At 32.1% G+C, this 15,745-nt stretch overlaps 1 protein-coding gene and 1 pseudogene across 1 annotated transcript; both read left to right on the top strand.

The window, feature by feature from the left end:
* The first annotated feature begins 845 nt into the window (after positions 1-845).
* On the top strand, positions 846-6,369 carry LOC149149108 (GDP-L-galactose phosphorylase 1-like; annotated as a pseudogene).
* Positions 6,370-6,632: 263 nt separating this feature from the next.
* LOC149149107 (uncharacterized) lies at positions 6,633-6,890 on the top strand. The gene has a single exon (XM_089441612.1). The coding sequence runs from the start codon at positions 6,633-6,635 to the stop codon at positions 6,888-6,890; it is 258 nt and encodes an 85-aa protein (XP_089297738.1).
* The last annotated feature ends 8,855 nt before the right edge of the window (positions 6,891-15,745 follow it).

Genomic DNA, 15,745 nt, shown 5'->3' with positions numbered 1-15,745 from the left:
CTTGAATGCATACTGTAACAAAAAAAAATACTTCTGCTACAAAATTTTACTCTTAATGGGAAGGAAAAATATAGTTTTTATGTGACTTGACAGCAAACTCAAATGTCAATTCACATTCATCTCCACAACTTTAAAGTATAGAATATGACAGTATATTAAGTCCAAAAAAATATCCTCAACAACATAAAGCACTGTGTCCACTAAAAGGCTTTTGCATTATATACCATTTATACTGGTATAAATTTATCGTTGAACAAAACTGAAGTAGGTGTAGGTTGGAATCGTACAACTTTGGAAAAAAACAATCCAACCAATCACAAAGGAAAAAAAGGGTGTTCAAACGCCAACACCAAGGAGTCCACGATCCCCTCCAAAACTATGCATCAAACAAGCATTTTTTATATATACAAGTAACTATTTATCATTAATAGCAACCATCGACTCCACAGCTCATGAGTGCTGATAATGGTGAGTGCTCAACTTGCACGGCCTTTTGTAAGTCACTGTCACTTTAAAAAAATGTAAGTGACAAGTCATCACATCTCCATGCATGAAAAGAAAGTTACAACAAATCCATCGATAGTAAATAGAAACTGCCTTAAATGTAAGCCAGAGTACAGAGCAACCATGGAACTGAATCTGATAAGGAGTTTCGAAGCAAACTCCACAAGGTTATCGCCCATGGCAACTGGAAGAAGCCAGAGATACAGTTCTTGATTAAATCGAAGGTTGAAATGCACGCCACATTCAACAAGGCAGTAGTAAAGCACGAAACTTTGTGGGAAAATATATCAGAAAACATGAAAGAACGAGGATATGGAAGAAGTGCAGAGACGTGTTCGTAAATGGAGAAATCTGGTAAGAGGATGCAAGAATCCACGGGCAAACGAACCACTAAGAGACATGTATGAGGAAATCAAAAAATTTCTCAATGCACAACCAGGCCGCTGGACTGTCAGGAGAAGGGCCACTAATATTGATAGAGCAGCAACAATTAGTGAGGAACCTCAAGGAAGAACAAGGTGAAACAAACTATCGGTGTATCAAGAGTTCAACGCATACAATGATAGTAGCATTAATAAACATCCTTAACATGAAACTGACGTGAAAATTCACAATGCTAATACACAACGTTGACACACAGTAATACATAGCATTGATACCACGCGCATCGGCTAGTTTTCAACAAATTAATTTTGTAAGATCCCAGCAATGGAACCTGGTTCACGCACGCAGATCCCAACAATGGTTTTGATTTGTTCTGGTTCTTCAATGGATGGTTCTTCAATGGATGGTTCTTCAAAGGAGTAGCATTCAAGATGCAAGAGCAACATAGTTCGCTCTTGCGTGGAGGCACCAATGTAGCAACACGGCCTCAAGGCATGCAGCGATTCGGATGGTTTTTAGGTCTGAGGCTGACAGGTCAGAGGTTTCAGACTCATGGCAGATAGAGCACACAGGGGCAGTGAACAGAGAATAGGAGGCCAAAGGGAGTTACAACTATTTTTCGAGCTGGCTCTGATACCATGTCAGACCAGGCAGTAACTCCTCAAAGCAAAAACTCATTCATGTGTTTATTCCATCACGTAGGTCTTCATTATATACATGAGGGAGAGACTGTTTAGTTCGTCTCCCAAAGACTGTCATATTTCCTATTTATCTATTTACATAAATTCACCCAATCACAAGGATTAGGTGTCAACATTCTAGTATCAGAGCTCCTCGTGTGTTTCATGACATGGACTAACCGCCTCTCGGGGATTCGTTAACTCTGGCGATGCGTCTATTTACTAACACTTGGGGTTTTTGGTGTAACGACAATCGTGATCCCCACAAGTAGTATGAGAGCCAAAGGTCTCTAGTTCTAATCACACCCGCCTCGCACTAGGGGGGAGATTGTTGGGCATTAGAGAATCCAGCGCTCCCCGTGTGTTTCATGACATGGACTAACCGCCTCTCGAGGATCCGTTAACTCTGGCAATGCGTCCGTTTACTAACACCTGCGGGTTTTGGTGTAATAGAAATCGTGATCCCAACATAGACACTCAAGTTAATATTGTTATGTGGGAAAACATAAATGGTAAGTTCATTGCAAAAGGAGGATACCCCTATATACAAGGTTTGAGAAATAGTGCAAGAAATGTTTAGATAAATGGCTTCTTTGGGGGTTCAAAGTTTTTGGGTTAGAAGCATATCAGTAATGAGCATTTTCATAGCTTTGATGAAGACATGTATAATATACTGTGGTAATGTACTCAGTGGTTGGAAAAATGGCATTTGATGCACATTTTCTCCATGTATTGTTATGAGACTCTCCAAATGAGGGATTTTATGTATAATTACAAAACCACTAACCAAAAATATAGTTTAGTGGATATGTAAGACCCGGTTTTATCGTTTGATTCTATACAAAACACACTTGTTTTGTCCCTTGGTTAAGGATGCATACATCTGTGTGGAAGATCTTGCTAGCTCTCACAAAGTTTGGTTCTTTTTCACTATTCCAATAAAATATAAATACTACCATAACTACCTAAAGTTGGGCTGATATATTACTTATTCCTAATAGTATTAACTAGACTTTTACAAAACATTTTAAACAATCATTATCTTTGCAAATCTTGAAAACATAGAACCCAAAAAGCTCAAAAATATCATCAAGACATTGTTCAACAAACCACTAAAGTAGTGACATAGGTTATTGACAATCTATATCAAGCTCATAAATTACTATCAAGGAATTTATATGTAAGACAAACACCTCATCTCAATGTAGAGGATCTCCTGTTATTTAATTTTATCATATTGAAGCATTTGTAATTTTAAAGTTTATTGATATTTATTCTCTAGTTAGATGACCTCATTTGATTTTTTTCTTGTGTTTTTTACAAATCATTAAGCTTGAAACCTTTTATTTGATGCAAAATTCTAATACATATACATTTCTCAGAGTGAGAGAGAGAGAGAGAGATTTTGAGTGATTTGCATTTATTTCTATTCTAAGTCACAACATTACCCATAATTTGGGGGAATGGGAAGAATATGTGTTAGGTGGGTGAATTCTCTAATCTATGAAGTGGAGTTCTTGTTTTCTTTCTATGCAGTTACTACATTGATATACTTACATTTTGGAATGACCATACTAATGAAAATTATTCTTCATTTTATGGGTTATATCTAGCCTTCCCATTTACATTTGTTTGAGCTTGTAAAATTTGTGATTTGTGCCAATTTCTCCATTGTTCGCATCAATGTCAGTCTCCTGTGGAATTCTATTAGGTTTTACAAGGTGAGATTAATACACTTGTTTTCTCTATTTTTAAATAGGTATCCCACTCCTTTGTAGGAAATAAATAAATACCCTCACTTTCTCACCTTTTATATTCATTGCTATGTAAATAAACAGTTTAGCTATTGTGAGAGTTACTAAGAATTGTTGGAATTTTTTTAGATGCAGGAACCTAATACATATTAAAAATATTGCATCCCATAAAAGCATTGAAAGTATGGAAAATTGTAGGAACATATAAAATTTCAAAGTGCAAAATGTGATGCAAATTCTTGAAATTTCCTATTGAACATACATTAATTTGGTTATGCCTTTTGGCGTGATGTTGTTAGGGACACATTTTAACATGGATTCTATGCACAGACTACGCGGCGGTAATAAATTGTAGATCATCCCAAATGAATATGGTTTCATTGCTCAACTGAATGAAGGACATCATCTTAAGAAATGTCCTATTGAATTTCAAGTGTAGAAGGTCTTGCAGGGCATCAACCCCAGTAAGTTCAACTTCACCAAAGTAGGGCGGAAAGAGACACTTCAAGCCTTTGAAAGTCCAAATTTGTTTTCCATAAATTTAATTAGAAATAATGATTATGACAACACCTTTTCATGGAGTGTTTGGGGTTTTTTATTGTTCATTGATGCACTTCTAATGTTATTCTTTTCTATACTGCAGGCAAATCCAATTGAATAGGGGCATGTGGTAACTATGCCTAGAGTATCGGAATGCTTTCCCCAATGTATTTACCATGATAGCTTATCGTTAACATTGTATTTGCTTTTCGAGGCTGGCAATCCAATTTTTTGTCTTGGTTACAATAGCCTCGGATCTTTTGCAACTATAAACCATCTACACTTCCACTTAAGTGCCCTATTTTACTTGCAACATGTGACTCTTTACTCGTTGAAACTGTTTTGGTGAAACGTTTGAACATAAATAAAACTTTAAATAGTTCATCGTTTTAATTTTTTTATTCAATAACTTATTTTGAACTATAGAGATATGATTACAACTGTGATGTCCTAAAATTGTACATTTCACGTGATGAATCAATGTGGAATGATTATTATCTTAACGTTCTTTCCCGCACCCACAAAAGGAGTACCATGGAAGTCTAAGAAGGTGGGGACAATATCTTGGAGCTTCTTGACTATCCTGTGAGTGGCCTGGTTTCTAATGGGGGTAACACTTTGGAGGATCTCTCTGATGTTGTTGGTAGTGCTTGCATTTGTATTCAATGTAACAACATACCATACAATGATCTCATTGCAAATTGCTACAAAACAATGTTTTCATTTCCTCAAGTATATCGTAATAGCATATTACCAATATTTGTTCCTCCCTCATGTAGTAGTGTAGTTTGCATTGATGGTTGTGTTGATACTTGTTTTTTTATAAAGTATAGAATACCTTTTTATATTACTAAATATCTTCAAATTGTTTATGTAACTAGCATTATGCAAAAAAACAAGATTTGGGAGAAGTGGACCAAGAGATATTAGATACTCAAGTTAATCCTTCTATGTGGAAAAACATGAATGCATTTAAAAACTTAAATGGTAAGTTTATTGCAAAAAGAGGATACCCCTATATACAAGGTTTCGGAAATAGTTGCTGAAATGTTTAAATAAATCGCTTCTTTGGGGGTTCGATGTTTTTGGCTTAGAAGCATATCAGTAATGAACATTGTCGTACCTTTGATGAAGACATGTATAATATACCTTTGTGGTATTATACTCAGTGGTTAGAAAGATGACATTCGATACACATTTGCTCCATGTATTGTTATGAGACTCTCCAAATGCGGGCTTTTATATATAATTATAAGGCCACTAAGGATATGTATCATTTTTATTTTTTTCGATTTGATAACTAATTTGCAACTATAGAGATATGATTACAACTATGATATCTCAAAACTATGCAAATTGGCATGATGAACCAATGTGGCAAACTTATTACCTTAACATTCCTTTTCCCATAAAAAAAGCACCCAAAAAGAGAGTATCATTGAAGTCTGAGAAAGGTTGGGTGATGCTTTTAAGATAAATTCATATGAAACAAATAAATATTGTTGATATAGTCATTTTACTAAACAACATCACTTCGACTACCAATAAAGACAATGCTCACTAAGCTCTTCACCCATTTCGCCAAAGAATGTCTTTACTCTTGCCAGTAGAAAAAGTCAAAGTTACGGGTTCATTGCATCTTAAAAAAACATCGTCGTGAGAGAACCATCACATTCAATAAAAGATCCATACTTACATTCACAAACCATTCATTTCCAAATTTCCAAGCTAGCTAGTACCCTAGAAGGGTATGAACCTGAAGTAAAGCTCTTTATATATATATATATATATATATATAATGAAATTTACCATTGAATCGAATTGATATTTTTTAGAAATATAGATTTGAACCAACATAACTAAAATAATGTTTATTAAGTGATAAGCCCATGGGACTTTGGATTGACGGTGAATGGGTGCCCTCTTAAAGCACTCTTTGTGATAGGTTATTAGTTCAAATCCTCGTGGGTGCTTACCTAGCTAAAAAACATTTATTAAGTGATAGATAATAATAATAGCATTTAATCATTAAATATTAACTATAAGATATAATGAATATAATATAGTAAAGATAAATAAAATAAGGAAAAAAAAAAGATAAAGAAAGAAAAAAGAAAAAAGAAAAAGAAGAAGAAAAAAAGAGAGGCGTTAATAGTATAGTGAAATGAATTAAAAAACAAAAAAATTAGGTATGTGTGGGGGTAAGGAAAACACAAAAACAACGTTGGATAAGAAAGCTAGTTAAGAAATTGGATAAAAAACCTAGTGAAGAAATTAGCATGAGGGCTTTTAGAATAAATTAAATTTGAATTGGCCCGCACTTCTTTTCATTCCCGGCAACAAGGATTCCATCATCGTGCAAGTTGAAATCAGATTCTAAATTTCAAGAGTCAAAGATTAACACGCAAAATAAAATACTGGGGATTCATGTAACAGATTTGAGAGATGGGGTGATTGTGAAAAACAAGTGTCACGCACGAGTACATGTTGACCGTAACGGAGAGTGATAAAGTCGGGTTTCGCTTTGACACGATTTCGGGTTGAGTTGCGCTGAATTCCTTCGACCGATTGTAAACCCTCCATGCCATTCCGGTGTGTTGTCTATAAGTAAGATCCATCCATCGCACTACAATTCCAAAACGCAATTCGCAATTCCTTTTTCTATTATCGATTCCGTTATACATTCTGCAAGTAGAGTTAGAATTCATCATTTTATTTTCACTTTTGTATCAACAAGATGGCCATGGCCATGAAATCCAAGAAGACGGAAATGGCGCGGTTGTGCTGGATATCAATAGTAGCAATGCTGTTGTTCACTTCGACGATTCTGGTGACACACGCTGGAGCTGAAGATGAAGCTGCTGCCGCTAAGTCTAACGAAGAAGTAGGTTCTGGAAGATTGGCAGAAGGGTCGACAAAGGCTGCATCTGGGTGCCACAAGCCGGGCTACCCTGTACCCCCTCATTCTCACTGCCCTCCATCTCCACCTCCCCATGCCCATCGCCTTCGTCCTATCCCGCATGCTTAATCTCCCTGGTCTCATATTTTGTGTTATTAAATCTCACCAGGAGCACATGCACATCACTAATGTGGTCTGCTTGCTTTCGCCTTAGGTTCTCATCACCTCCTAGCAAGTAAATAAATAAATGCCATTCATGTAATGTAATCATTTGGCAAAACATTTCTCTTATCTCGATCTCAATTAAATTCTGTGAAATTTGTTGGTATAAGTTTTAAAATAATGGTTACAGCTAGTTATTTATGCATGATGATATGAATGTCTCTTTCATCCGAATAGTATTTGAACACATTTATATTATTAGTGGTGATAAACACAATACTATTACATATTATAAAGCTTTATTAAACTTCAAAATAGTATTTTTTTAAATTTAATTAATATTTTATTTTTTCTTTTATATTGATACTCTTTAAATTAACCTATCAAAAATTCATTTCGGCCTAAAGGATTGTAAGATTATTTTATGGAAAAATTGTGAAATCATCTATTAATTCTTAGGATATAAATAGTGTTTACAACTTTCTAAATGATTTGTTCTCATCATGATGTGATAACGGATGCCTTCAAGGATCAAATATAAAGACATGGTTTGAGATCAAGGCATGTCAATTAATGATTAAAAACTTAACATATCTCATAATTTTTTTCTGTAATAAATTGAATATCCATCCAAATGATACAAAATGAAACTTAATTTCAACATTTAATTTTGGTCCATTAATATTTCTAAAACTTGTGTATTAAAAAATATATATATATATATATATATATATATATATATATATATATATATATATATATATTTCTTAACCCTTTCATATATCATTAAAAAATATACATGGCATGCATGTAAATTTAGTTATGTATCAACTCTAATATATGAACTAAATGATTCATAGTATTGCATGTTCATCCTTAAATATTTTCATTCTTTTTTTGTTTCTCATTGTAATTTTTTTAGAAGAAATGACATGTGCTTCGAATGAAACAAGGAAATCATACTTATGATTTGGACTACTTGCCATGTTGTTCAACAAAATTCTTAGTAATGACTATGGTCATATAGGAAAATTGAGAGGATTCGTACCTAACAACCTTATTATAATAAGTTATTACCTCATATCTATTGTATGAGATTCATTCTTCCTATATCTAATAATGTTCGGCATCAAAGATTTCTCATTTGAATACAACTATAGATGTTGAGAAGGAAGAATGAAGTAAAAGTATACATAAAGTGGTAACAAATGCTTTTATTTTTCTAATTTACTCTATTTCTTAATCATTGAATTCATTAAAACATGTGTAATATTATTTTCACTTTTGGGACATACTTATATTAATATGATAACAATGTAAATTTAGAAACATCTAAACCTATTTATCAAGTGACATTTCCTTATATTGCCTAGAAAATGCTCTCCAAATATATGATTCTGAAATACATTAGTTGAAATAGCTCAAAGCTAAATATTAGCGAGTAAAATGAGTATTTTTTTTAGGAATGACTCATGACTCACTTAGAATACTCACTATAAATTTACCATAACGACCTATGACTACAATTGACTAGTCTATCATTAGAAATAAAATGGAATAGAAGGAACTTGTATCTTTCTCGAAACACAACATCTTAATGTGAATAGTGGTTTTTAATGTTTAGTAATGCACCCCAAATTGAAAACGTATCTAGGTTGCTTTGAGTTTGAAGAGCTGGCACTTTTGGCCTTATGGACCATTATTAGGTCAAAAATGTGAAGTTGAGGTGTACACTTGTATTCTAGTGTGAAGACCCTTTTAATACCCGTATTGTAGATGTCATGACGAATTGTAATATTTAAATTTTTTGGAAATGTTAACACAAGTAATGGATCACCTTCATTATTTGTCGAGAAGGAAGTGGGTCTCTACTATATAATTTTGATGATGGTTGTGCATTGTATTAATGTGTTGACATCATAATTTCAAATGATAGGAATGGAAGATTCTGATATGTTATTGCTTCTCTAATTTCCATGCTAAATTATAGATTTCATGCATACCACTCTTTGTAAAAAGGACGATTTCAAACTTAGTGATGATATGAATATAAACATGATGATATGCACTTTTGATTCCTAGAATATGTGGCTAGCATGACTTATAAAGGTGTAAACTGTTGATTTCTGATAGTATCTGATGTTCTGTAAGCTTCAAAAATTGTAGGGAGGCTAAGGCACATGTATTCCATAATACGTAGCAATCATTTTGGGAAATTCCACCTCGAGACAGATTTATTAAAATAATCAATTATTTTTAATGGGTCCCTAAGTCTAAGCTTAGGAAATTAAAATAATTAAATGGTATTAATAAATCTATGAGTGAAACTTCTAGAAGAAGACAATGATCAATCAAAAATTATTTGAGCCATTGATTAGAATCTAATCTGGGTCATTGGTTATCAACTGAATGATTATAAGAGTAGGCTTACTCAGAAGTTGAAGAGAACATCGAGTAAGATATTAGAGATCAAATTTCTGAAGGGAGTGATGCAACAGTTACCAAAGAGAGATTTGAAGTGGTTTCTTGCAGTGAGGGCCAGAGATAGTATTTGGAAGGAAGTTTTTCCAGATCCGGTGAGTGCATAGTAGAGAGAGAGTGTACTCCATAGAAATATTGACGCAGTGAAGAGAGGCAACACATACCTTTAGAGGGAGACTTATATTTGTTGAGGAGAAGTCAATTTTTAGAGAAAGAAGATAGAGTGGGAGCCTGGAGAGCCAAAATATCTATTTCCCAAAGTAGAAGCTAATCAAGAGCAGAGGGAGAGAGCTACGCTTGTCCCAGCAGGCTGACACAAAACTGATTAGGCTGATGAGTGTGTTTGTGTCATGTATGAATGGCTTTGCAAGTTTGTTTCCTAAAATTGAAATGGGTTCCTGTACATTGAGTTCATTTACCTGCAGCTAAATGTTGTGATACCTGAGAGAGGAAACACCAATGTTTATGCCCATCATAAGACCATAATTAAGGTGTCTCCAAATCATGCAGACGAGGAATTATCATTCTTAGGAAAGTTATCCAAGAATTTATGATTAAATATATTCATGGAAATATATATAATTGGCATTGTAATTGCTATATCAAATTGATACTTCTTTGTGTCTTATTTTATTGCATCAAATGTTTTGTCTGTGAGAATGGTTAGGAGTGGAGAAAATCGAGATTATGGGTGAATTTAAGACATTGAAGGATTTTTATTAATCAAACTTGGGTATGCGAATTTTAATTGGGTATGCGAATATATATATATATATATATATATATATATAGATATATGATTCTATGTTTAGTATTGAAAAGTATGGTGAGTTAATTATAATTAAATTAGGATAATCATATAAATTAAATGGTTGGTAAACATTGATAAACATATCAAAAATGCATTTCCATTATGCATCTCAATATCATTAAAATCAACTAAATTGTGATTTTATTTTTAAATTGTTATGATTATTATTAAAAGAGTAAATATACTTGTTAAATATATATACATTTTAAAAAAAACATGTAATAATATTCATTGATTCAGTTTATCATGGAAATTCTTAACTTGTAAATAACTCCTCTTATATTACCATGGGCCAATACCACGGATTAATACCACATACCTAAGATTATATGTTTTGATATGATATTTTCTTTAATTAATTAATTTAAGATAAATTAAAAGGGAAAAAAAGTACAAGTAAATTTCTTTAGGAAATAGAAGGTTAAGTTAAGATTATGCACGCATGAAAGAATACAATCATAGGTACTAAAACAAGACATACAAATTGATAGGAAAACATTTTTATTTTTAAAATAGCAGGATACTTTTGTAGGTAATCGGCTATGTGAATTATAAAGATATGTGATTCTATGTTCGTTGATAAACATAAGAAAAATACATTTCCATTATGCATCTCAATATCATAAAAATTAACTAAATTGTGATTTTATTTTTAACTTATTATTATTACTATTATTAAAAGAGTAAATATATTAGTTAAATATAAATACATTTCAAAAAAACATGTAACAATATTCATTAATTCAGTTTATCATGGAAATTATTAACTTGTAGATAACTCTTCTTATATTACCATGGGCCAATACCACGACTTAATACCACATACCTAATATTATATGTGTTGATATAATATTTTCTATAATTAATTAATTTTAGATAAATTAAGAGGGAAAAAATACAAGTAAATTTCTGTAGGAAATAAAAGGTTAATTTAAGATCATGCCCACATGGAAGAATAAAATACAAAAATACTAAAAGAAGAAATTGATAGAAATTTTTTGTTTTCTTTAAATTGCAGCATGGTTTCGTAGGAAATCAGTCTGTGAATTATAAAGATGTATGGTTCTATGATTTTAGTATTGAAAAGTGTGTTGAGTTAATTATAATTAAATTAGGATGATCATATAAATTAAACGATTGATAAACATGTCAAAATTACATCTTCATTATACATCTCAAAATCATAAAACATAACTAAATTATTATTTTATTTTTAATTATTATTATTATTATTATTATTATTATTATTATTATTAAACGAATAAATATATTAGTTAAACATAAATACATTTTAAAAAAACATGTAATAATATTCACTAATTCAATTTTGTTTTGAACTTTTTTTGGTACAAACCATTAAGCGCGAAACCTTTTCTTCTATGTCACAAAACTACTCATAATTTGGGTAAGTGGGAAGAATATGTGTTACATGGGTGAATTCTCTGATCTATGAAGTGGAGTTCTTGTTTTCTTTCACTACTCATAATCTGGGGGAGTAGTAAGAATATGTGTTAGATGGGTGAATTCATTTATCTATGAAGTGGATTTCTTGCTTTCTTTCTATGTAGCTACTACATTTACAGACTTACATTTTGTAATGAACACAATGAAGCCAATTATTTTCACTCAATGGGATATATCAGGTAGTCCTCTGAACCAGCGTTCCAATGCCTCTTACGGATTCCAATTTCGACCCCGGATTCTCCTATAACACTAAAAACAAAATTTCGTAGGACCTCAAGAATCTGTATGAAAAAAGTAAAAAAAACCACTCTTCTCATCAATGAAGGAAAACTTCGCCTTTTAGAAGCCTCCAGGTTCATGAAAACCACCTTGGCTGAATTCAGTGTGAATTTGGTTGCCTCAGGATGAGTTTTCGAACTTGGTCTTATGGTTCCATGACACCTAGGCTAGGTTTAATGACCATCACATTTGTTGTTTTAACAACTTCAACAAGAAAAACCATAAATAAACTTTATAATAACCACAGGACCATTGGCGGCTTGCTAACTTGGCATAGGATGTTGACCGCCCACATGTGAATGGGGTAGTCTAACCACGACCTGACATCTGACGGCTATCCCGATGATTTCAGCGACAACTTTGTTAACCACCCGCATGTGACAACTACCTAGTGGTTACATCTAGCAGCCAACCTTAGATGTGGTTGTGGTCAAGGCCTATGGTCATGGTTTTATATTTGTTTTACAAATTTTTAACATATGAATATAGTCCAAATTTATATGAGCATAGATTTAGAGGTTTAGACTTAGGCAATGATTCATTAGGTATAGAAATAGCCTTTGATAAATGGTTTAGGGCTTAGGTGTTAGGTTAATGCACTTAGGGTTTATGTTTTTAGCATTAGGTTTAGATTTCACAAAATAACATATGTACCTTTTCTTCGTCACAAAGTTACATTTGTACCAATATCACAGGACGATAAGCTATGTCGACAAACCATATCAAACACTGCAATGTGGATGACAACCCATAGTGATGATAAACCCGTGAGGCAATGACATGACACATGTCATTGACCAATCATTGCAGAACTATTGATGGACATAAGTCGATAGCTAGGTACAAACCCATATCCACTGAATGCCATGAAAACCATAAACATTACATGAACAACATGATCCATAACCAACATTGTCGAACTGTCGAAGCTAAACTGAATTGACAACAACATTGAATACTCATGATGAATCTTGAACACCGATGCAATTGAATCAATGAAATCCTCTTGGATCAGTAACCCTAATATTTAATATCATATGATCCTAATCTTTTGTAGTTTTTTTGTCCATAATTTTGATAAAAAAGTAGTCTCCAAATATGTCTCCTTACACTATAGATATTTGTTTTCTCTATAATGCCCGTGATTACATTCAATAGAACTGGGTGTAAAGTGTCCTTGTTCTTGTATTTTCAAACTATATAAATCTATTTTGCAACTTCCTAAACTGACATTCAAATCTAAGGGGTCGAACATTTTTTAGAATCTTTGAATGAAATGAGAAATTTTCAATTAATACCTCCTTTCAGTATTCTATATCGGCATTTAAAATGTACAAACAAAATTGTAATATCAGAAAAACAATTGTTAAAATTTGAGAAAAAGGGGTTTATGTATGGACTCTCAATAATATTCAACAATCTTTTTGTTACAATCAAATTGGAAAGGATGATTCCTATGTAATATTATCAAAAAATAGAAAAAAAATAAAATTAAAAATATGTAGACATAATACATCATTTTACAAGATGAAATAATGTGGCTCCTTTCTGAATATATTCATCACGAGAGAAATATTGAATATTTTCAAAGTCTTCAGTATTCCCTAGATTCACAAATTCATCATCAATTCCTAAATTCATCATAATCAACGCGGTCAAACAAAATTGTAATATCAGAAAAATAGTTATTAAATTTGAAAAAAAAAACTGTGTACCCACTCTATTAAGTACTTCTTCTGTCACAATCAAATTGGAAAGGATGATTCATATGTAATATTATCAAAATTTAGAAAAAAATCAAATAAAAAAAGTAGACATAATACTTTTTTTTACAAGATGAAATAATAAGCACTGCATGATATGTTACCCCTTTATATTTTCATCTAGACATAAATATTCAATATTTTCAAAGTCTTGAGTATCCCGTGGAATCCCAAATTCATCATAATGAGTGGGGTTAAACAAAATTGTAATATCCAAAAAAATTGTTAAATTTTGAGAAAAAAAACTACCTATGTCACTGTACCTAACACTCCCTGTGTGTACTCAGTGTGATGGGAGTCGCTCCTCCGACCCCACAGCACACACCAACATGCTACAACAAATAACCATGCATCTTTGTGCTCCTTTGTAGGCCATTGCTCATCAGTGTATGCTCCTACATATCCCTGGATTCCATGCCCTAAATTTGTGTCAGTATGTGTCGGCCTACACCCGATTTTCATCATCACCTCCACTATTGCATCATCATACCCTTCGATGAATGAATCTCCCCTCCAAATCCTCCTGGAGGGACTCGAGAATTGAATCTCCTTACATACTAGTAGTGATGCCACCAATGCTCTGCTCCTCTATGTCCTTTGTGCCCCACATAACTATGGAGAATTCCCAACCCCATACAAGGCACTGTCTGGTGGCCTGCCAATGCCACCTCCTCTGACAATCTCCTGCAAGGGTGTGTTGATTAACTCATGACCCCATGCATAGCCAACATAACCTGATGAGCCATGGAGCTCCCTCACACACTAACTGGCCACTGGTGTTGACTGGAATTTCCCTAGCAATTGTGTGTGCTAGACCACTAGGTCAACTATATCATCAATGCCAAAGTCAATCGGAAAATGGTAGATAGTCCCACCTTGATCCCAATGCTATTTATTACTCCCTGGATTTCCAAATTCATTATAATGAGTAGGGTTAAGTGGTATGATTAGATTAAAAAAACAAAACTTACACGATTAACAAATATAAAATATAAGAAGAAAAACATTACAAGATCAATGAGCACTAAATATAAGAGAGAAACAAAATACAAATAAATTTCTTTAAAAAACAAAAAAATTAATTTAAAATCATGTACACATGAAATATAAAATATAAAATCAGAAATTGAAAGGAAAACGTATTTATTTTTAAATCGTAGCATGTTTCTAGTTCAACGAGTACTAAATATAAATGGGAAAAAATAATACAAGTAACTTTCTTTAAAAAGTAAAAGGTTAATTTGAAAAAATTTAATACACATGTAATAAATCAAAAGATTAATACGAAAACATGTTTATTTTTAAAATCGCAGTATGGTTTCGTAGGTAATCTAGTTTAATAAACATGAAATAAGGGAAAAACAATGAAAGTAAATTTTCCTAGGAAATAAAAAGTTAATTTAGGATCATGCATACATGAAAGAATATAATACATAAATACTAAAACAAAACAAAAAGTTGATAGGAAAAGATATTTATATGCACGGAATTTTATAAGTAATCAAATTTGTGAATTATAAAGATGTATAGTTTTATTTTTTAATATTTAAAAGTGTATTGAATTAATTATAATTATATAAATTATATGGTTGATAAACCTCGATAAATATATCAAAAATATGTTTTTATTATATATCTCAATATCATAAAAATTAAGTAAATTGTGATTTTAAATTATTGTTATTATTATTAAAGATTAAATATATTAGTTAAACATAAATAAATTTAGAAAAAAATGTAATAATATTTATTGATTCAATTTATCATAGAAATTATTAATTTGTAAATATATATTCTTATATTATCATGGGCCAATACCACATGCCTAATATTATATGTGTTGATATGATATTTTCTTTAATTAATTAATTTAAGATAAATTAAGAGGGAAAAAATACAAGTAAATTTCTTTAGGAAATAAAAGGTTTATTTAAGACTATGTGCACATGAAATAATACAATACACGGGTACTAAAACAAGAAATAGAAATTGATAGGAAAACGTTTTTAGAAATAGAAATTGAT

The sequence above is a fragment of the Pinus tabuliformis genome, chromosome 9 (assembly GCF_031772625.1).
Source record: "Pinus tabuliformis cultivar Carrire ecotype Pingquan chromosome 9, CPIR1, whole genome shotgun sequence".
NCBI classification, from domain to species: domain Eukaryota; kingdom Viridiplantae; phylum Streptophyta; class Pinopsida; order Pinales; family Pinaceae; genus Pinus; species Pinus tabuliformis.
This window is presented reverse-complemented; position numbering and strand designations above follow the sequence as displayed.

Coding starts and splice junctions, on each gene's coding strand:
- LOC149149107 (XM_089441612.1), top strand. CDS start 6,633: ATGGCGCGGTTGTGCTGGATATCAATAGTAGCAATGCTGTTGTTCACT.